Source organism: Vipera ursinii (assembly GCF_947247035.1).
Source record: "Vipera ursinii genome assembly, chromosome: 1".
Classification (NCBI taxonomy): Eukaryota; Metazoa; Chordata; class Lepidosauria; order Squamata; family Viperidae; genus Vipera; species Vipera ursinii.
The window spans coordinates 155,117,064-155,140,449 of NC_139512.1; the positions used below are offsets into that span (position 1 = coordinate 155,117,064).

The 23,386-nt window shown below is 38.4% G+C and overlaps 1 protein-coding gene across 1 annotated transcript in view; it reads left to right on the top strand.

Moving 5' to 3' along the window:
* The window catches only part of CERS6 (ceramide synthase 6), a 112,357-nt gene that overhangs the window by 83,963 nt on the left and 5,008 nt on the right, over nucleotides 1-23,386 (top strand). The window contains exons 5-9 of the mRNA XM_083365691.1: nucleotides 486-536; nucleotides 3,488-3,580; nucleotides 13,452-13,580; nucleotides 16,849-16,955; nucleotides 22,662-22,818. Of these exons, the coding sequence (XP_083221817.1) occupies nucleotides 486-536; nucleotides 3,488-3,580; nucleotides 13,452-13,580; nucleotides 16,849-16,955; nucleotides 22,662-22,818 (537 nt within the window). The remainder of the gene's footprint in view (nucleotides 1-485; nucleotides 537-3,487; nucleotides 3,581-13,451; nucleotides 13,581-16,848; nucleotides 16,956-22,661; nucleotides 22,819-23,386) is intronic.

The window sequence follows — 23,386 nt, forward strand, 5'->3', positions numbered from 1 at the left end:
GACAAATGTTGATTCGTTTGTTGTTTGTTTGTATCCCACCTTTATTTATTTATTTTTACAAATAACTCAAGGTGAAGAACATCCCGTGTTTCCCCAAAAGTAATTCCCAACCAGAAAATAAGCCCCAGTTAAGACTGTCAGCCAGACGGATGCACTTAGTACCGTATTTCCCCAAATATAAACCCTGACTGGAAAATAATTCCTAATGCGTCTTTTGGAGCAAAAATTAATATAAGACCTGGTCTTATTTTCGGGGAAACCCTAACCATCCGACACATCTTTATGTTCCTGATAACAAGAACCCTGTGAATGTAGTTGGGCTCAGAAAAAGTGATTGGCCCAATCACTTGCCAATCACTGGCAGGGTCAGATGAATGTGTTTCAAATGTCCAGAAGATTCGGTTGCATTGCTCTGCAAGCATTTTAATCTTTTTTTCCCTCTCCTCTTTTTCTCTGTCTTGCTTATTTATTTACTTTTTTTAAAGAGTCCTTGGCTGTGGAACACAAAGCAGTGCTGGATTGGTTACCCATATCAGGTAAAAGAACAACAGAACGCAGGGTTGCATGGCATGAATGTAAAATGTTGAAAACGTACAGCCACCCTTCGAAATGGCTGTAGCTGCCATCTTCAAATACAACCTTTCACTTCGTTTATTTAGTCTAGATCAGTGTTTTTCAAACTTGGCAACTTTAAGATGTGTGGACTTCAGCTCCCAGAATTCCATATATCTTTCAAATTGCCAAGTTTGAAAAAGACTGGTCTAGGTGGTAGAAGGGAGGAAGAGCTGGGATCTCTTTTTTTAAAATCATTTTACCACTGCTTACTGCTGTAATCTCATTTTCTCAACAGTTAGTGACAAGGTCAGATGTCATTTTAAAGAAGAAGCTTTGGAGTTGACAAAGCAGAAGAGATGGGGAAGCTAGGTTTTCCTCAACTCCTTGGGAGGGAAGGGGATCAAGGACTCTTCCAACCTTCTTTAAAAAAAAACACCAGATCTGAACCTCAATATACCTGTAAGGTACTGGTGATGAAAATATGGCCTACTGTGAAGTCACAACTGACCTGGACTAGATTTATAGATTGGTCTGACCTGATAGTAAAAAGAAAAATAAAGTGACCTTGAGGAACTGACAGACATTTTCAGTGGGGAAAACCTATGGGATATAATGAAGGTTTGTTGCAAGGAGAGTATCTTCTATTTATGTAAACGTGTTCCACTGATTTTGAATCGGAGCTGAATTTACAAAAGAATGCCAGGCACTTCCCCCCCCCTCATGCCTAATCAGAGAGTCCTAGTGGACAATCACTTCAATATGAGCCAGCAGTGTGCTGCAGCTGCCAAAAAAGCCAACATAGTGCTAGGCTGCATTAACAGAGGGATAGAATCAAGATCAAGTGAAGTACTAATACCACTTTACAATGCCTTGGTAAGGCCACACCTGGAATACTGCATCCAGTTTTGGTCACCACGATGTAAAAAAGATGTCGAGACTCTAGAAAGAGTACAGAGAAGAGCAACAAAGATGATTGGAGGCTAAAACATATAGGGAATGGTTGCTGGAATTGGGTATGTGTAGTTTAATGAAGAGAAGGGTGAGGGGTGACATGATAGCAGTGTTCCAATATCTCAGGGCCTGCCACAAAGAAGAAGGAGTCAAGCTATTCTCCAAAGCACCTGAAAGCAGGACAAGAAGCAACGGATGGAAACTAGTCAAGGAGAGAAGCAACCTAGAACTAAGGAGAAACTTCCTGACAGAACAATTAACCAGTGGAACAACCTGCCTCCAGAAGTGGTGAATGCTCCAGCACTGGAAGTTTTTAAGAAGAGACTGGACAGCCATTTGTCTGAAATGGTATAAGGTTTCCTGCCTGAGCAGGGGGTTGGACTAGATGACCTCCAAGGTCCCTTCCAACTTATTATTATTATTATTATTATTATTATTATTATTATTATTATTATTATTATTATTATTATTATTATTGTGTGGAGAACCAATTTGAGCTGACATCAGAGGGGGAGGACATTAGAGCTGTAGATCCAATAAAGTAGTGATTCTGAATCGCCTTCAGCTACATGTAAAACTGGATCACATCAAACCTTTTAAAAGTTTTAACAAGTTTTAAAACTGAATGACATTCTAGGGTAGGGGGTTCCCAAACTTGGCAAATTTAAGACATGTGGACTTCCACTCCCAAAATGTGGGAGTTGACTGGCTGAGGAATTCTAGGAGTTAAAGTCTACCTGTTTTAAAGTTGCCACGTTTGGGAACCCTCCTGCCCTAAGGTAATAACCTAGTCACCGACTTCTAGAACTGGTTTTCCTTTGTCTCCCAGGTGCTATTCAAGGTGTTCATTGTCACCTTTAAAGCATCAGCCTGGGTGGAAAGGGTTTTATTTTTGGGAAAATGTCTCCCAGTTTTGTATCATGGTTTATATTACTGATTGATTGAACCAGCCACGCAGGAAGGAGAACCACAGCAAAACAGCAAAAACCCTTCCCAACTCCCAAAGCGGTCCAGAAGAATACCATGATCAGTGTTACTGAATACCACTGACAGATCCAGGAGGACTAGTAAGGTTGGATGAAAGTTGTCCAACGTACACAGGTCCAAGGATGCTTCTTGAAAAGAGAGGCCTACTACCACCTCCCTCAAGAATTTTTTTTCTTCTTCCTAGTTCAAAACAAAGCTGACCATACAGGCAAAGAATATTAGCAGTTATCAAGAAAAATGTTAAGCAAAACAAGCATTCTTGAATTGTTTTGAATCCTTTTATCAACAACAGCATTAGAAGCATTTGTATTTTCTTCACATGATGTTTGTTACCTGTGTATATTTCTGCTGTCCCTCACATTTTATTTATTTGCATTATGCCTCTATTGATTCTATCAACAACTCAGAGTGACAAACATGCCTAATACTCCTTCCTCCTCCTATTTTTCCCACAACAACAACTCTGTGAGATGGGTTAAGGCTAAGGTGGGACTTGAACTCACAGTCTCCCGATTTCTAGCCTGGTACCTGAACCATTAAAATGTATTGTGGATGATCTGCATATGCTCCACTCTGGGCCACATGACTGAGGGAGGGAGTTAAGGGAACACCCAGCAAGTTTTCAAGTTATTACACAGCTGCCTCTCTCATAGGTATGCATTGTGGGATATTTTTTTTGGGGGGGGGAGTGATGGAACCAGGCAATTTTCCAGTTTGATTTTACTTTGGCAGCTTCTCCCATTACACCAAATCTGGGTGCTTTTCATTTGCTTTCAGAGAGTTAATCCTTCACGTAATTTCTTTCCAATATTTCATTGGGTTAGAAAAAAAATAAAGAAAAGGTACAATTCAAAATATTGTTTTAACTCACTAAATCTCCAAAAGTATTATACAGGTATATATTTTAGATAAGGATTTGATTTATTCCCAAAGTTATTGAATTTACCTTGGTGGGGTTTTTAACATCTTTTTATTTATTTATTTTATTCTCCAGCCATTGATGCCTGAGATTCATTACTACTATATACTTGAACTGGCATTCTATTGGTCTGTAATGTTTTCTCAATTCATTGACATCAAAAGAAAGGTAAGGGCAATCTTTTTTGTAAAAACGATTTCTATTTGATAGAGCTGTGTAATGTCACTTTGACTGAAACATACCATTAAAATAGCACTGAGTATTGTGCAAAGCATTTGAAACACTAAGTATGGTATCATCTTTCAAAGCATTAATCAGCCTTATCTTTTGCAAGACTTAATGCACCTTATTTTTTTTATTCATCACATTTCTACACCTCCCATCTCACTAAGTAACTTTGGGTAATTTACAATAGCATAAAAGTGATATAAAAACAGAAATATAACAAAGTTAAATGTTGTTCCCAACTATTTGAATCTCTGTGTACATGCATAGTTGCTTTATTTTGTTGACAACCCATCCCCCCCAAAATATTGTCTTTGTGCATATATAAAAAGAAGTAATTCATCTGTGCTTACATACTTTCCAAAGCACTTCTTATGAATGCTTTTCACTGCCCTATTAGCAGCATCTTAATTCTAATTATCCAGGACAATATAAATTTAGTGTTAGGACTGTAACTGTGAATGGTTATTATATTTTTCAAAAAGCAATATACAGTCAGATTGCATAATCTACTAGCATTTTGGACTAGGCTTAGGTAGTTTTAATATCTTTTGGGAGCTGGTGGCAATATTGATCACTGGTTCATTAGTACGATGCCGACTATTTTATTCAGATTCTATTGAAGTATTCTAGGAAATATTTATCTTTTATGTGTCATTAAATATTGAGATGTACAGATTTCAGCACCCTGAATTCCATAACCAGTACAACTATTGCTGAAAATTTTGGGAATTGAAATGAAACATATCTAGAGGACACCTAAGGGTGCCTGTGTACTATGAAACAATTTACAATAGCATAATCCATTATGATATTCTTCCAGTACTGAACTTGAACATGCTAGTGGAAATTATCATAGTTGACTTTTAGATACCAGGTTGGGAAAGGTTGTGTGAGAACATTAATATATACATAGAATTAATTATGTATTGGTTGCTTAGCAGTTGGATTTATTTATTTGTTTGTTTGTTTAATTTATTTGCTGCCCATCTCGCCTTGGAGCTACTCTGGGTGACTTTCATTTCCATGAAACAAAAAAAAAATCCTTGTATAATTGGTAGCCTAGTATTGTTTTTGTTATTACAGTTGCTTTTTATCAGAAAGCAGAACTGTTTCTAGAGGGGAAAATTTTTTTTTTACACATGTTCCAGCATGTCTGATCTTGGAAGCAGGATTTAAAATCCTAGTGGGAATAAAAGCGGGTAGTCACTTTCAGATGCCTGGTACTGCCTGCTTCAGGATCTCACAGCTATTCCTGAGAATAGCATTGACAAGAAAAGATACGCAGCAGAGCCTGATGCTGCTGCGACCAGCATTCTCATGCTGGTCACAACTTTTGGGAGGGTCACAGATTTTTCTCTGACCTAAATTATTTAGTGAAATATTTTATGATTTTGAAATAGTAAGAAATTGCACTATAGGACTTCTGGTTTTGTGCAGTAGCGACCGGTTGCGGGCTTGCGGATTCTTTGCACCCCCGTGGCTAATTTCACTCTACCTGGGGGCCCTAAATGGATCTAAGTCGCCGCAGAGAGGCAATGAAGAAAAGAAGGGTGCTCCAGCAACTCTGGAAGGGTGGCAGCCGTTCTGTTCAACTTGGGGAAAGCCTTCTAACCTGACAGGAGAAAGGCTGGCCATATTGCATCGACCAGCCCAAGCTACTAGCAACCGAAGTCCCAAAGCACTAACCAGTACAACTGTGAACAGTGTGCTTGAAACTGGGTGAGGAATTCGATCTTCTCTTTTCTATTCTACATTTAATTTCCTGGAAAAGATCCCCAAGAAGCAAAATACCTCCAAAAGGGAAGGGGGGGATTTCTGCCCTACCCTTATACTAATGGAAGCGGTGAATTAATCTTTTTATGGAGGATCAAAATATATGTAAGTGAAATAATTTAAAACCTGAAATTTAAAACTTAAATCTGGATAAATCTAAAATTGTTTGAATGGTTAAGACTCTCATTTTAAAGATAATTGTTCATTTTGGAAATTGAAAAACAAATAGTTGATGACACCTAGTGGTGAATGAAGACTATGACAGCTATGACTTTAATATAATACATGGCAAAATGTGGGAAAAAACTAATCTGTGTTTGTGACCTTCAAAGTTTTAACAACAAAGAACAGCTGTGACAAAAAAAGACAATAATCTGGGCTGTAGACAAAGAGAATTATAAATTTTAGGGGAAAAAATCTTTTTCAAACTATTTGGATTACAAATATCTATTTAATTGGGACTCTAAAGTTATTTGCAGAGAAAAGAAAGGAAGAGAAAAACTCAAATTCTTGGCCATCATGTATCAGAGACATGTAGAAAGAACATATCAAGAAAACATAAATACTTCATAGGAGCAGATATATAGTATACTGCAACTAATTCAAACAACAATGACTTTAAACCACAAAGAAATCCAAAATAACTTTGAAAATATAAATCAATCTATTTCTAAGTTAACTCTACAACAAAAAAATTCTCAGAAAACAACAACAGAGAAGGAGCAGATAAAACAGATAAATGGATATAGAATTGAGAATAGAGACTTAAAGATGAAACTTAACAAAACAAGGAAACATGATTTAATTCTAGTGGAAAAAAATTCACAAGAATTGGAAAAAACAACTTATCCCTTAAGACTACAAAATAAATCTGAGGACAAGAAAACAGATTGGATAAAATGGACTGTAGAGATGTCAGGAAGATCAGAGAGAAAGGAAATGATAAGAGAAGTGGAGAGAAAGAAAAAGAAAAAGATTTTCAACAAACATGGAAAGGCAGAAGCCCTGTACAAAGACACTTCACCTGATTTACTTTTTATATCTATAGCAACATTTACAAACATATGGAAAAACTTTTTGATTCAGCAAAATACATTGATTAAGAAAGATACTGGGCAAAGAAAAAAGACTAAAGTGGAAATCAAGAAAATAGATTATGGGACTTACCAGAGAGAATACTTAAAAAAGAAACATTTGTTTGAATATGGTTAAAGAAATAGAAAAGTTTTGGAATATATGTCATTCTAAGAGGGATGAATTCCCTAAATAATACAGTATCCTTTTTTTCCCTTTTTTGTTCTCTTTCTTGATATGAGTAATATAAAAAAGTTGATAAAGGAAATGTTTAAGATACTTAAATGTGATTGAATTTAAGAAAATTATAATGGATAAAAAATGTTTTGAATAAGAGTTAAAGGACTAGTTGACTAGATGTATTAAATGGAATGTTGAAAGATTAAACATTTTTAATTATGGTTAAAAAGAATAAGAAATTTAGGAAATAAATATATATTAGCTTAGGAGGGATATATATTTTAAGTAGTATGTTATTTTTTATGTTTCTTTACTCTTGCTCTCCTTTCTTTTTTTCATTGTTTTTATCTATTCCTTAAGAAATATAAAAGTGTGAGATGGTTCATATGGAAAAATAGAGTTAAATTTTTAACTGTAATTAATTTTTGAGCAAATCTTAACCAGTAAGAATACCTATTTGGTGGGAGAAACAAACTAAAATAAGGACTGTAACGGGATCTATGTTAAGGCAACTAGAATGATTAGATAGAAAAGAAATATTATATTGATGTGATTATTATTTTTAGGAATATTGGGAATATATATAGATATAGATATTTAATTGTTATCTATCAAAACAATAAAAATTGTATTAACTCAATGTTTGCAAAAGAGGATATTTTCGGAAAAGAGGAAATCAACTAAAACCATTACGCGGATTATGGATTATAGAAATCAACTGTTAATTATTGTTTTACAAATGTATCCCAGACAACACATTGTTCACCAATTATTGTGATTTGTTTTTTTTTTTAAAAAATCAATAAAATATATTACAAAAAAAGGAAGAAATTGCACTATAATGGACATGCTTTGGGTGCAATACAAGGTGCTGGTCATCACCTTTAAAGCTTTATATGACACAGGCCAGGCTATCTGTGGGACCAGATGTTCCTGAGGACATCTACCTGTCATACCAGGTCAGATAGGGTGGGCACGCTCCTGTTGCCTTCCTCTAAATATTATCATCTGATGGGAACTAGGAAGTGTGCCATTCATTCATGCATTCATTCATTCATTCATGCAATTTCTATAGCCGCCAAACTCAACCAAATAACCATTTTCCATGGCAGCCCCTGCTTTATGGAACAATTTGCCCTCTATGTTTGGCTGGCCACAACCCTTTTAGCCTTCCGTAAGACTTTAAAAACCTGGCTTTTCTCCCAAGTGTTGAGAGAAGATTAGACCCATATTAGAACTGATTGGCACCAAGTTTTTGCATTTATAGGCTAAAATTTAAAAAATTGCAAATTCATACCTGAACTAAATAATACCTAAATGTGATTGCCCAACAAGCATTTGTTTATTTATTTCAATTTTGGTGCCTCCTAACTCCAGTGACTCTGCAGTTCATGTCAAATAGTTCTACAGCTGGACACTTCCTAGCTTTATTCTGTGAAGGTGATAAGGAAAAGAAAGCATGATGAAATGGGAAGGTTGTATTTTGGTGGAGGAGTTTAATGCCATAATATCTCACGAAGCCTTAGTCAATGGCACTTCAAGGAGAGCAGGTTATTCTGATTGGCTAATTACATTCTGATCATCCTGATTACCATGAGTCCTAAACCCTGAGTAAGTGATGAAGATGACTCAAAGTTCAGTGAGATTTTTATGGAGATCCAGTACCTCCTGCTTTTCTCCTCACACTCGGAAGCAGAGGATCAGCTATTACAAATCTTCCCTACAGACAACTATGGAAGAAACATGCCATAACCATTTTTCCCCACTACGTCCTTTGGTTGTTGACTTTCATCTTACTCTAGCCCAGGGGTGGGCAACCATGGCCCCTTTATGACCAGTGGATTTCAACGCCCAGAATTCTGAATTGACCAATATATGCTGGCTCAGGAATTCTAGAAGTTAAAAGTCCACAAGTTGTAACAGGATCATAATTATGCACCCTTGCTCTAATGATCTAATCCATGGGGAGACAGACTAAAATCATTCTTATCTGTCTTTCTCCCCCAGCCCTTAAGCCCAGCAGTATCTAGCAGTAGCTGGAAGGACTGTAAAACCAATCGTGTTTCACCACTTATTTAAGGTGGCCATTGGGATACAGGATCTGAGCAGGATGTATTGGCCAATTCAGACTGATTCAGGAAGATCCCCTTCCTTTAGGTTCCTAATCAGCCTTTGTTGCTCTTGTGAGATTTAAAAGCCCAAAATCTGATACTCACAACTCGAAGACAAGTCTGGTTAACAAAGGCAAAGATTTATTGAAAAGAAAATTGAAAATAATAAAGAAAGAAAGCATTTGCAGCGGCCTCTTAGACCCTTCCCAAATTGGATTGGGTTTCAAACCAGGCATTTATACTTTCTCTTCTTGATACATGTTACTCCTAAAAAAAACTTACTCTTTGATGTCATTTACATTTCTAAAAGATCTTTGAACTTTTACATCCAAAAGACTTATTGTAACAACTTCCTTACTTCCGTCACTATATTATCTTGTTTTTCTCACAACCTTGAGATGTTCCTATCCTTTTTAACATTTCAAAAGAACTTTGTTGATTACCATTTGTGAGTTCTCTGTCTGAGCAGGAATTAGATAGCCCCACATCTTAGTGTTACATTTGATACAATTCATTGGTGTTACATTTTATACAATTCATAAAAGAATAACCTTTATTTATTTTCCTTTACTCTCAATCTGTTGCATTGTCAAAAATTGCACAGCAGTGTAAACTACTCAGCTTGTCCTGTGACTAGAGTAATTCACATTAATTCTGCAGGCTCCGTGTTGTGCAAAGATTGAAATGGTATAAGTGGGAAGGGAAAAACAGTAGAATGTCAAAACTGTGATGGTGTTACAATGAAATGGTGAAATAGTATAAATCTGAAATAATAGGATCAGTTCCACCCCAGTGTCCCACACAGAGCATGAAGTAATCTGGAAGGTTATATAAAGAAAGCGAGTGAAGGCGAGATAAACCCTAAATAAAAATCACGCTTATGACTCAGGTTTTTCATGACTCCCATCTGTTGTGTTTCTTAGAATATTCAGCTTTGTTTATGAAAGTATGGTAAGTATGGTACAAGAAAGAACCTAAAGGTGATTAACAGAGTTAACAGTTTGACAAATGCTTTTCCTGACTTCTGACTTTTTGCTATCCCCCCCTAACTGCACATTGTACAAGAGATTACTATCTGGTGCTGCGTGCCCTTCAACTTTAAAGAATATAAACTGGCCCTTATGGCTTGGGTACAACACGAGGAGTTCTGTTGCAAAGATTTTTTCCACGTGTTTCATATGCCAGGAAAAGCTTCAAGGCCGTTACATCACAAGAGAGGGAGGAGAACTGTTCAGTTCCTCTGTACCATAATTGGTACTTCTAACCCAGGGGTCTTCAAACTCGGCCCTTTTATGACTCATGGACTTCAACTCCCAGAATTCCTCAGCCAGCGTGCCTGGCTGAGGAATTCTGGGAGTTGAAGTCCATGAGTCATAAAAGAGCCGAGTTTGAAGACCCCTGTTCTAACCGGTGGAAGTTTGAAGTGTCAGCCATACCCTCCTTGGCTTTGACTTATAAGAGGTCCAGGTTTCTTCTGTATGCTGCCTTTGCCAACGTGATGGGAGAGAGAATCTTTTTTCTGTCACAAGGATACCTCAAGTCAGTTTATTGTCATGTGGGCAAGGGGTCTCAAATAGATAAAAGAAGAAATACAAAGGAAGAAAACCTGTTAGAAAACCATAGCAGTCTGCCACACAGAAATCCAGAACCGAGCAATCTTCATAGCAACTGGGTTGTTTTTTTGGGGGTGGGGTGGGGGTGTGTATTAAAACCCATCTTTTGGAATTAATGTTTGTGGCTTCATTCACATTGCAGCTTTATATATTAGCTGAGGAGGGAAGGCATAGCGAGCCACATCCAACAACTGGATAATCCTAGGTTATGAATGATTTACCATACTATATTGAAAAGACAGATGTGCTCACCCTGCTGTTTTTCCTGTAGCAAACTCTTGACAGAAAAGCATCTTGCAATAGAACTGATTCCTGATTTCCAAAAGGCTCTTTTCAGTTATTGATGTGTTTATTCCACTAGGTTATCTCTGCTTGGCTAAGGTTTCATGAACAGTATCTGCAGTCCAGTGCATTTGATCAGATGAGCATTCTGCAAAAAATAACCTGATGGAACAGATGCCATTTTTTCACTGCTCATAATGAGCCATGAGAGATGAATTATCCTTATTGGCTATCATCATGTGCAGCTTGTGTATGCTTAAGAGGCATGTGTGGGCAGTTTAATTAGCATTTTCCCACGTATCATTATGCTACATTTATGGTATACAGAAAGAATTAAGGGGAGAGAATGGACTACCAAGATGTTTATGATTGTCCTAGAATACTTTATCTGAACATCGGTCAAATTTACTATTGTAACTTTTACACTTTGGTAGGATGACTAAGCCATGTCTGTTTTGCCAGATATTATTTTTAGAGACTTATCTCAAAGTCACTATTTAAAGTATTTTAGAAAAGGGCTACCTTAATAAATTATTAGTGTACTAAAGTTTTACGTTGGGAGGAAGACATTTAGATTCATCTATAGGACAATAAAGTATTTCCTGCAAAAGCAGATCAAATGGTGACATTTACTTCAAATCATAACCTGGCCAAGAACATCTAGATTTGTTCCTTTGCACAGGTATTTATGAAGAATTGGAATAGCTAATACCAATTTTGAAACTGCAGGAACTGCTAATTATACTGCATCATAGAGGTGTGCATACGTGTAATTTTCTTTTCCAGATGTCAGAAAAAGGTCTCTTGGGACCTGTTTTAAACCAGCAATAGTTGAGTAATTCAGTCAGCTTTAGAGAGAGACAGTTGTGGCAGCACTTATCCTACTAATGTGGAATAGTAGAAACTTAAACTATTATGGCAACAATAATGCCATAAAAAGAATATGTGTCTCTTTCTTCCCATATCATGTGGCATCTGACAGGGGATAAGGTGTATTTTTATATTAAATATGCCAGGGCCAGTGCCGGAACGTCCCCATGTGCTTATTTCTTTTATTTGTTAGATTTATGTTCATATTCCTCCCATGAGGTAAGGGTGTACTTGAAATTGAATCTTCCCAATACCTGTCCAACTCACACTGTCTTTTCCAGAACACTAAAGTCATATATGAAATGCAAGGCACTTTATCAAGTCCACTAATATTCTTAGGTATTAATTTTTTTTAAAAAAAACCAGGCAGTCTGGTCCTCCACCGTTCTATCTGCGCCTTCCAGAGCAAGGAGCCAAACATGTTGACCTGTTTGTAGGTTTGGGGAGTGTTAAGGTCTAAATGAATGCTTTAATGCTTGAGCCATTCATCTCGCCGTTACAACTCCTGAAACATGCCTACCCATCCTGGTGCGGCCTTTGAGAGAGTGTGAATTGCTCAATCTGCATTAAGATAAGAGTTGAGAGAGAAAAGAGCAGATCCTTTTCATTTGCTTTTGGAGAGAGGGTGGACACCCATCTTGTGGTGGACTTGTGGTGGACACCCATCTACTAAAGTCCATGATCCTTGAAGAAACTGAATAGCATTTATGAGCGTGCATAGATATTTTGGCTCTAGCAGATAGGCTATGGTCTTGCTTCTGCCAAGTGCCTATATACATGTGCCCATACATAAAAACACACCATTTGTGTCTTCCCTCCATCCACCTCTCTTTCCCCCCCCACCACTCTGCCCTTTGGCCATCTTGCACTCTGCTGTCTTGTCTGCCCCTGCTATCCCCAGCTGACCTTTGCACTTCTTTTCCTTCTGCTGCTGATGAGGTCCATCCATCTGAGGCCTTCCTCATGCGGCCTCCCCAAACTCTCGTGAGGGGCAGCAGCTGCCTCACCTGAGCATGGCGTCAGCTGGCATCAGCCGCAAAGATCCATGTGGGGTGGCAGGGATGGATAACCGCAAGGATTGTGAAGCGAGGACTACCTAATACTGTGAGACATGGGATGACGCAAAAGAAAAATTAGACTTCCTTTCTCTTCAGAAATATCAAGGTAGAAAATAAAGACACAGCTGTTTTGTTCCTGCAAAAAAGGAATCAAAATTAGCTAGATGCTCTGGTGACATAAAATGTAATGCTGGGTGCCGCTCCTTCACACCTGCTGTGCTTGCTGTTCACTCAAGCCAATGCTATAAGGCAGCAATAAGAGTCCTATGAGCAGAGCAATGCAGGCAGGTACATAACACGAGAACTGTTTTTGCCCTTTTCTATGTTTCCGACATTGACCAGGGCTTCCTCTAACTATCTTCTCTTGAGATCTTTGCAGAAGGCATTCAGATTGTTCAAGACAGCCAGGGATACCAACTCTGGGAGATGAGAATGGCAACATTAGAGAAGGAATGTTCGAGGAGAGCTCCTACAGCTGTCCCACCATTGTAACCCTCGGCCATATTGGCTCCCCTTGTTCAGAAAACGATAAAGCAAGGCACCTAGCCTTTGTGTTGGTTTTAGATACAGTCATTCATGTTGCTTCTTGATACAAGTTAAGCAATGCTATGTGGTGCTTTACAGTAAACCTATTTGTTTCCACTAAGTTGATGATTGCATTCCAATTTATACACTTTGCATTTTGTATATCATAGTTAGCTGCATAAAAGAATTGCACAAAAAGTATTATTTACAATATATAAATCTAATATTGACTTACTAGATTTTTAAAAATTATTGAGCCCAGACATTGAAAAACTAAAACCAATTTATGTAACTGTGCTTTATTTTCTCTCTCTTTATCTTCCAGGATTTTAGCATCATGTTTACACATCATATTGTGGCAGTCCTATTATTAATTATCTCTTATGTAGTCAATTTCACACGAGTTGGAACCTTGACTATGTGTCTTCATGATGTTGTTGATGTTGTGCTGGAGGTAAGAGAGAGTTATTTGTAATAATTCTCTGCTGTCCAAAATGGTCGCTACCTGAAACAAATATTGTAGCCTGTGAAAGCTCATAATGTATTGACATTTGTTTTAAAGTACTGTTTCTGTAAGAGCATAAATATATTTGTCTTTGTCTTTGGAAGTGGCACTCATGAACACAGTGGGGTTGACTTTCTGCACCTTGTTCAGAATCCTTTTTTGTTGTTTATTTTTATCAGCCTGAATTATTTGTGTCATTATCAAAATTTCTTTAAAGCATACTGCTGGCTTTTAGATGATATACAAGCAAATTTTTAACACGGGCAAGCAACAACAGAAGTAAAATGTGACCAAATTTAAAACTACACATAACATAGCAACGCTGAAAAAAATAAATAAAACATTCCTGATGTTTTTGCTGGTATGTTTCTGACTAATTTCACCCTGCTGGTTCTTATTCTCCCCAGCATTTAAGAAAGGACACGAATCCAGGCCTAGTGTCATCCTTGCCAGCTAAACCAGACAGGAAACGACCAGATAAACAATTCTATTTTATTGTAAAGCTACATTTTACAGAATTTTGCAAATCTAAAGTGACAGTTCTCCCACTGTCGGCTGTACTGCCCAATAACTCAGGGAGGGTCCCTACTGAGCCTTTTGCTCCACCAACTTTGCAGCTGCAGGCTATGCTGTCCCTTGTTTGTCCGTTCCCTAGGCAGCAACCCTTTATCCATTCTCCCAAGGTCATTCCCACATACTATTATACCTACTCAGAAAACTTGCTCTGGCAATCTTTGATATTGTTAAAAAAAACACCTTCAGTCAACATTTTACTTGTCAGGAGGAAGTTCAGCTGCCCCTCTCAGCCCGAACTCCTCCCACTCCCAGCTGCCTCTCGTAGGAAGAAAATAGGGGCCTTATAGAGTACTAAGGGACATGGTGGCTCAGTGGGTTAGGATGCTGAGCTTGTCGATCAGAAGGTCGGCAGTTTGGCGGGTCGTAACAGAGTGAGCGCCTGTTACTCGTCCCAGCTTCTGCCAACCTAGCAGTTTGAAAGCACGTAAAAATGCAAGTAGAAAAATAGGGACCACTACGGTGGGAAGGTAACAGCGTTCCGTGCGCCTCTGGCGTCTAGTCATGCCAGCCACATGACCACGGAGACATCCTCGAACAAGCGCTGGCTCTTCGGCTTTGAAACGGAGATGAGCACCGGCCCCTGGAGTCGGAAACGACTAGCACACATGTGCAGGGGAACCTTTACCTCTACCTTTATAGAGTACTAAAATACTTGTCATCATCTGCCTTCAGTCCCCTAAATCTGCTACAAAGACTTTGTCCAAACATTTTGTAAGCTCACGTATATAGTATTTGAAGTGTAATCGAAAGAAGGAATTGAATATGTAGGGAACAAATAATAAAGAATGTGATTGAATTAGCAGGAAAGGCAAATAGACGGCTTTTGGAGTTGGGCACTTGGGCAATTCCATCTTCCTTTCAGCAGTTTTCTTAAGCACATCTGAATTTTTAACTTTCACTTTCTAAATTTGTTTTACTCTGCTGATCAACTCTTAAAAGTTGATCAGCAGTGGAATGCTGATTTATTTCAACTCCTTGCTGGACTAGCTTTTTTTTTCTTCTTTTTCTTTCCCTTGGATTTATGTTGTTTTGAATGACCTTTGTTCTCCCTATAAGGCAGGGGTGTCCTGCATCATGCGGAAGCCACGCCCACCCCATTGCCAGCAATGGCAAAACCGTCCCGATACGTTGCGTGGCGTCATGTGACGTCGCGAGTTGGACAAAACACTGCGGTGTTTCTGGATGGTGAAGCACTTTCATTTGATTTCCATTAATTATTAGACTCTCACCGCAGGATTTTTGTATTTTTGCATTTGCAAAATATTTGGAATTTTTCTTTTAACCTTGGATTGAAATATCCAGAAAATATCTGTCCTGTTTCCTTCTGCTTCATCGTTGTTTGTTCCCTGATCAAGTTACACAGAGTTGCAATGAATCAGATTGTAGATAAGCAATGGTGGCTGAAATCTAAGAAAAGACTGTTGGGTAGCATGCAGCTTTTAGTTGAGACTTTTAAAAAAAAACATTTGATGAGATAATAATGGTCATGGGAAATATGCAGTGGCATGTACTTTTGAATAAGTTAGATTCACAAAGGGACTCTGATCTGAAAGTTGCAGACCAAAGAGATATATTCCCCACAGCCAGAGAATTAACTGACTTGATCTCACGTTGTCTCTTTGAAGTTCAAGCCTGCGTATCCTTACAATATTTGGAGCCTGACTGAACGGGGAAGTGACAAATTCTTTTTTCCTACAAAAAGGAGGGAGATTAGAGAATGGATTTATTATACCTAACTGGAAACCACTTCTATTTTGGACTTCATTGGGAAGATAGACCCACTGTGAAGACTGAATTTATTATATTTAATTAGACAAGAATTGATAAGAGATGGCATTAAGAAACAAACTTGGATACTTGATTCAGGATGAATTACTTTTAACTTTTGGAACGATTTGGGATAGATAAGATACCGTGGCAAATTTTCTGAGTGGATTATGATACCAGTTTGTTAACATGGACTTTTGAAACCTTAACCTTGTCATTTTTATTATTATTTTTCCTATTAACTAATTTGTCATTAACATAGTATATAGGAGAGAGGTCAATAATTTGCAAATAGATTTACTAGTTTAAATTTTTTGGGGAGTGTCTGTGTCACAAGAGATGGGAACCAATATTATAGTAATGGGGGATAACGTGTATATGTGTTGGCTTTTTTCTTTTTAATGCACTTTTTTAATGTCTTCATTGTTTTCTGGATCTTTTTGGTCTTTTTGGATTTAATGGAGTTTTATATTTTAACTTCTTTACAATAAAATAAAAAATAGATGAAGAAACAAACATGTATGAAAAAAAGAATCCTAGTATTGTTTCTAGGGATCAGGTCTTGTTGAAGTCAGAATGTTTTGAATAAGCTTGTTTAAGTTTGGAGTGTTATAAAAACAAAACAAATACAATATTATAATTTATTGTAATTGAAAAATAAAGATGGCAGATAGCAGTAGAGATATTAAAAAAATAAGATGGGAAATGTTAATGGACAGGGACGACTTTTGTCCTCACAATATTCTGCAAAATTTCAAAGCAGAAGTCGTAAGGGCAGTAAAAATTTAAATAGTGACAATGCATATTTTGTAGAGTACAATTTCTGCACAGTTTCTTTAGAAAGAAAGTGACCTATTTCCTTTTCTTACTACAGGCAGCCAAAATGGCAAACTACTGCAAGTTTCAAAAACTGTGCGATTTCCTCTTCCTTATGTTTGCTATTATTTTCATTACTTCTAGGCTTGGGATTTATCCTTTATGGTAAGTAAGTGTATTTTTTCATGGGAGTGCATATGCTAAGACAACCTTACTCAAACTGGAAACCTATGGCTTTCTTGGGCTGCAGTTCCCAAAGTTATTACCAGGCATGGCCAACAGATGGCTCCAGGTTTTAGGGAAGACTGTGTTCAGGGACTTACGAGCAGAACCTGTCGGTAGTCTGTTGCCTGCATGTTTTCAAGACTGTAGGTTTTTTATATTGTGATATTTTTCCCCTAGTGAAGAATCAGTGAATCTTGGCAGGAAGAGAACATTGCCCAGATTACAATAGGAATACCATACGAATATTAGGTGTCAAATACTCTAACATTAACATCTGCTTTTTTACTACACAGATTGCTTGATAGTGTTGTGACTATGGTAACAGTGAAATGGAAAAGATGTGTTCTCAGCTAGGTGACCATTTAGGTGTAAATTGCTGGCGTTTCATGTTGTGTCCACTTCTCTTGGTGGGGGGTTACAGAAATTGGATGGGGTTTGTATTCTGTGAGAACAGAAATTGTGGAAAGGCGTGCACCTGAAGCCTAACCTTAAAAGACCCTCTTAAACCAGAGGTCCCCAACCTTGTGGGCACCAAGGACCGGTTCTGTGGAGAAAGGTTTTTTCCATGGACTGGAGAGTGCGTGGTTTTCCTACAGCTTTGCCAAATGTAAAAGTAATTCCAGCTGCTTGATAAACTAGTTAAAACTCCTCCCCAAGCTGTTCTTGAAGGCATTATAGGAAGACGAGAGAGAGAGAGAGAGAGAGAGAGAGAGAGAGAGAGGGAGGGAGGGAGGGAGGGAGGGAGGGAGAGAGAGATGGAGGGAGGGAGGGAGGGAGAGAGAGAGAGAGAGAGAGAGAGAGAGAGAGAGAGAGAGAGAGAGAGAGAGAGAGAGAGATGACTCTGGACACACAGAAGCAACAGAGCACTGCTTCTTTCAGATACACCATATTACAAAGACATTCATCTCACCATTACTGCAATTCTACAATTCCCGGCTGCTTTCAGATACCAAACCTGCTACAACATATAATGTTGCCAGGTTCTGTGCAGTGCTGCTTAAAATCCATCAGATGATGCCTGTGCCAAAAACTAGTCTAAATGAGCATCTAGTTCATCATGCTAGAGTGCTCTGTAATTTGATAGATTTATCTGGCCCATACTAAAGTTTGTGCTTCCCTGCAGCCATCTAATGCTCCTACTCCTCCTTTCAGATACACACTGTCTGTTTTAAATCTTGTGGCTTTTTATAGTTATTTAATATTTTAGATGCTTTTTAATTGACTGTACCCACCCTCCTTATGCTGGTTTTGACCGTAATAAAAATTTGATTGACTGTGTGTTCTGATGCCTGGATTTTTTTCCATTATCTTCTCTAATCCATCTGTTGAAATTCAGTGGAAGCATAGTAGCAGATTTTTATTTTCCTTGCTGCTTTCCTCTCAAGAGTAATTACATTTTGAAAGTGGCAGACGTTACCAGGACTGGATTACTCAGCGGGGGGGGGATTGCTGTAGAGGATGGGTCTTCAGCTACATCTGAAACCTTGCAGCAGAATTGACCCAAGACATGCTCTTTAAGCAGGAAGACAATACTTCAAATATCCACTCTTAGAGAAATCAAGGGATTTAGGGCTGAGAGGATGACTTTCTTGTGGCACTTTCCTCATTGTGGAACAGATCGTCCCTGAAGTCCAGTTAGCCCTACCTTTTTATCCTCAAAGAAGTTTGTCGTCCCCAGAAGATTCCCAAAGGAAAACTGTCAATTTAAGGAACAGCAACTGATGTCTTATTTTTTTTTAATCTTAGATGGGATTTATATGGAGTTTAAATATTTTAATATTGCACTTCTACATCTGACAAGTAGGCAGCATATAAACACTGCAATCAGCCAGTCAATAAAACATGCACTTTTTAAAACTATAATGCTGGATAAGAAAGCATTCTTTTATTTATTTTTTTTTATCTAAATGCAAGCAGAAGAGGGACTGTGGTATGTATCTTGGAAAAGTAACATTCGCAGTTAAATCTGTGGTTGTTACCATTTTTCAATATAAAGGTAAAGGTAAAGGTTCCCCCGCACATGTGTGCTAGTCGTTTCCGACTCTAGGGGCCGGTGCTCATCTCCGTTTCAAAGCCGAAGAGCCAGCGCTTGTCCGAGGACGTCTCCGTGGTCATGTGGCAATATAAGTGACATTAAACTCAGGATACTTTTTTGGATCAATTAGGGGTGTCAAACTCTCAACGTCACGTGACGTGTCACGATGTATCGTGATTTTTTTGCCATTGCCGGCAATGGGGTGGGCGTGGTTTCGCTATGGTGCATCCGGCCCGCAGGCCAGCAGTTTGAGACCCCTGAATTAGGTCAATAGAGTGATAACTCAGAGCATATGAACAACTGGTATCCATTAGTCTTATTTATTTGGGTGTAAGCAGCAAGGTGGATGAGTCAGTTACAGATGGATGAATATATTGTTGGAATATCTAAAGGACAAGGTTAAGGACAGATCATCATGCAGAAAATCTAATCACTGAAAGTCAATACCATTTTGATGGAATATGATCATCACCATATTCATCATCATTAATAAAGGAACCTGCAGTCAAGAAATACATTGCTGGTAATGTAATAAGGAAGGCCTTGGAAAAAATATATACAGATGCTTTGAGGTGAACAAACCTACAAAGTTCAAAATGGTGCAAACCATTATTTTTCCAGTGACGGCTATGGAAGCAAAAGTTGCACTTTGAAGAAGCGGGATAGAAAAAGCATTGATGCTTTTGAATGTTGGTGTTGGAGAAGACTACTGAGATATCATGGAGAGCCAAGGAAACAAACAAATAGATCATCAACAAATCAACATAGAGTTCTCGATAATTTGACCAGGTTCAAATGATCATCCTCTGGATATATTTCACAAAGACCTAGCTCTCTGGAAAAGCGTGTAAGGCTGGAAGAGGTGGACGGAAAGATAGCAAGACGACTAGCAGCCAAGTGGATGGACCCAATTACCGAGCTACTGTAGGAAGACCTGAAAGTTGAGGACATATAATCCATTTTACATAGGGCTGCTGTTCAAGACGACCCAGATATTCCAACTGATGAAAAGGGAAGCCGTTTACATGCTTATTGAACAGTCTTATTACTACCATGTAACACCATTGTTGTAGGAGCTGACTGCATGATGCAGGGTAACTAATGGCATCTTTTATAGCTAGGTGTGCTTTAAGGAAGCCAACTGCTTCACAGATAAAGTGGAGGCTTTTATATTTCCTTTGGTATTTATGAATTATTTACAGGGTCCAAACTTTTCTGTTTCTGATTTTCTCAAGTCTTTTCCCCCAGAGCCATTTGCTAGCACCTACCCACGACATTACTAGCTGCCAACTCTCTCTCTCTCTCTCCCTCCCCCTCAATATTTCACTGAAAGAAAAAGATAAGAAAGGAATTGGCTGAGTTAATTTGGGGTATGCTTTAAAGCTTCTCTTCAAGCTTGTCAGTTGTCCTTCTGTGCAGTAGATGTTGCGTAATACACCTCCTTCCCAGGTTGGAGCTCCCCTGAAGGCTACCGGCATCCATCTACAGGTAGCCACCTCCCTCAGTCACCATCTGTCAGGTTTGAGTGAAGGACATCTCTCTTTCTAGATCTTCGTGTCCCCTTCCCCCCCCCCCCCCAGGGAAGCTTTTAGCAAACGTTTTGGCCTTCTAGAAGCTTGTAAAACTTGGTTGTTCCAGAAGCTCTTCCAATTAATTGTAATGTTTAACCATAATTGTTAATTATAGTTCTGATATTATATCCTAACATGCTTAATGTTTGCAGTATGTATGCTATTGTTATTATTACACTGGCTGAAGCTGAATCTTTTCTTCACCACTGAGAGTCCCTTAGGCTGAATGATTAATTGATTTATAAGGAAATAAAAATAAGATAGAATCTAATTTTAAGTATAGCAACGTTTATTTAATTACTGATACTCTAATTGCAGTATTTTCCCTATGCAATCAGTATCAATTGGGAGTACTGTAATTACCAAATATTCCACTTCATTCCATCCCACCAGACTCAGTAAATCATATCTTATGACATATGACCACAATTTATCCTAAAAAATTCTGTTGCAAGCAAGATAGCTGTTAAGTGAATTTTGCCCCATTTTACGACCTTCTGGCCACAGTTAAGCTGGTAATACGGTTGTTAAGTGAATCTGGCTTCCCCATTGACTTCCTTGTCAGAAGGTTGTAAAAGGTGACTATGTGACTCTGGGATACTGCGACCGTCCCAGTGGCGTAGCGTGGGTTGTCAGCACCCGGAGCAAGGCAAGTAATTTGCGCCCCCTAACCCGTGGATTTTAGCACTCGAGTCTCTTCCACTAGATTAGTTAAAGAAACCCTGCGCTGGGCGGCCGCTGCACTGTCCCTCCCCCAGATAGTCCCTCGCTCTCTCTCCGTACCGCACGCCTGGCACCCCACCCTCCACAGTGGGCGGCGACCCGGCGGCTCAGATCGGATTCGCACAGCCAGCACTGCAGTGAGAGAGAGTGAGTGAGCCAGGCAGGGGCAGAGAGCTGCGAGTGCAAGCACGCCCCCCCAGATGTTGCGCCCGGTGCGGCCGGGGCCCCCTGCACCCCCCCATGCTACGCCACTGGACCGTCCTAAATACATGCCAGTTACCAAGCGTGCAAATTTTGATCATGTGATCATGGGAATCCTGCAATGGTGGAAGTATAATAGCACTTTTTGCAGGGCTGTTGTAACTTCAGAGGATCACTAAATGAATGGTTGTAGTGGGAGGACTACCTGTAGTTGCTTAAATGTGCCACCACATAATATCTTCAAATAAGGTTGAGGGAGAAAAATTGAAAACTTCAAATTGAATCAAGTGGGAGACTCTATGCATACAATTAAAAAAGTAGACTTAGTTGAAAAGATTTTATCTCAGATTGGGTTGCAACGTGAGCTTACACGTGCAAGATACTTTTATACTGATAGTTAATGACTCAGGAAAAAATTGACATATCCTCCAACATTAGCTTCCTTATGTCAAGACTAACTGTTCTTGGTTAAGAGTGGTAGAACCAGATGAATGCTTGTGTAATGAATTTCCTAATTTATAAAATAGGAAGATTATAATCCTTGCAAAATGGGTCTTAGAATAAGCTAACATATTTCAGATATTATTCAAAGTGTATCATCTCTCTCAACCTGACACCCTGCTATAGATTGGATTACCGTTTTTTATCAAACCTTGCACTTCCTTCAGATTTTGCTTGGATTTTAGATGTCTTGATGTGTATTTTGAGGCTAGAATCTCCTTTCTATAAAGTATTTGAAATTTGGAGCTGGGTTTTTTATATTCAGCAGTTTGCTTTTTTTTTTAAGTGTGCAAACAGAAAAACAGCATTCAAATTGCTAATTTTCTGTTCTGTTATGTTTGCTTTTAAATCCCACCTTTTTTCCCTGGGATTTTGTAAATAGCTACACTCAGAACTATATTTCCTAAAATCTGGAAATGATCTGATCTCTAGATTTTTAATTACAATTCATATAAATCCCAGCCCTGGTCAAGATTTGTGAAGAATGTTGTTCAAAAACCAAACTAGATAAAGGGTTCATTTAATTAATTTGGCAATTGACAAATTAAGATTCGGTGATTCCTGTATGATCTTTTTCTCATGAGTGTGCATCTCCCTTCTCCCAATTTATTTCAGGATACTGAACACCGTATTCTTCGAACTGCCTGAAATTGTTGGTGGTTTTCCTGGTTTATCAATCTTTGTCATTTTACTTTTGACACTTCAAATTCTCCACTGCTTTTGGTCCTATTTGATAATAAAGGCAGCCTATAAAGCTGTTTTGAAAGGCAAGGTAAGATAAATGGGGATGTTTTTCTTGATGTCTTTTTAATCATCTACTTTTCCAGCAAATATTCTGGCATGCTTTATTGACTTTCTGACAGTGATGTCTGTTAGGATTGTTAGGATAGCATTGTTAGGATTTCTGACTTTAAATACGCTGTACTTTAAATATACAGTATTTCCAATGCACATAGGCTCAATTCTTGTTATATTTATATCTTAGTACATTATATGAAGTCAACCATTGTAGCTAGCAAATTGTCATTCTCCAAAGAGTCACCCAGCACTATTTGACCTTGGAACAGAATCTGTAGGTGTGTATCCCACTCTCTGAAAGGTTCAAAGGCTGAGCTTTGAGCTCTGCATATATGAGGAAAAGCATTGAGCCTTGTAATTTTTGTATTTTAGGTTGTCTTGTCTTTTTTTCCTATTTTACCCTACCTGATTTCTGAGCTAAATTCTAGTTTCCAGTGGAAAGATTGTTTTGAACTGCTCCTTCAAACTGCTGAATTGCAGTAGGAGATGAAACAACCTCTTGCAACTTCAACCTGGTTTTGGGGTATTGCGCTAACTCAGCC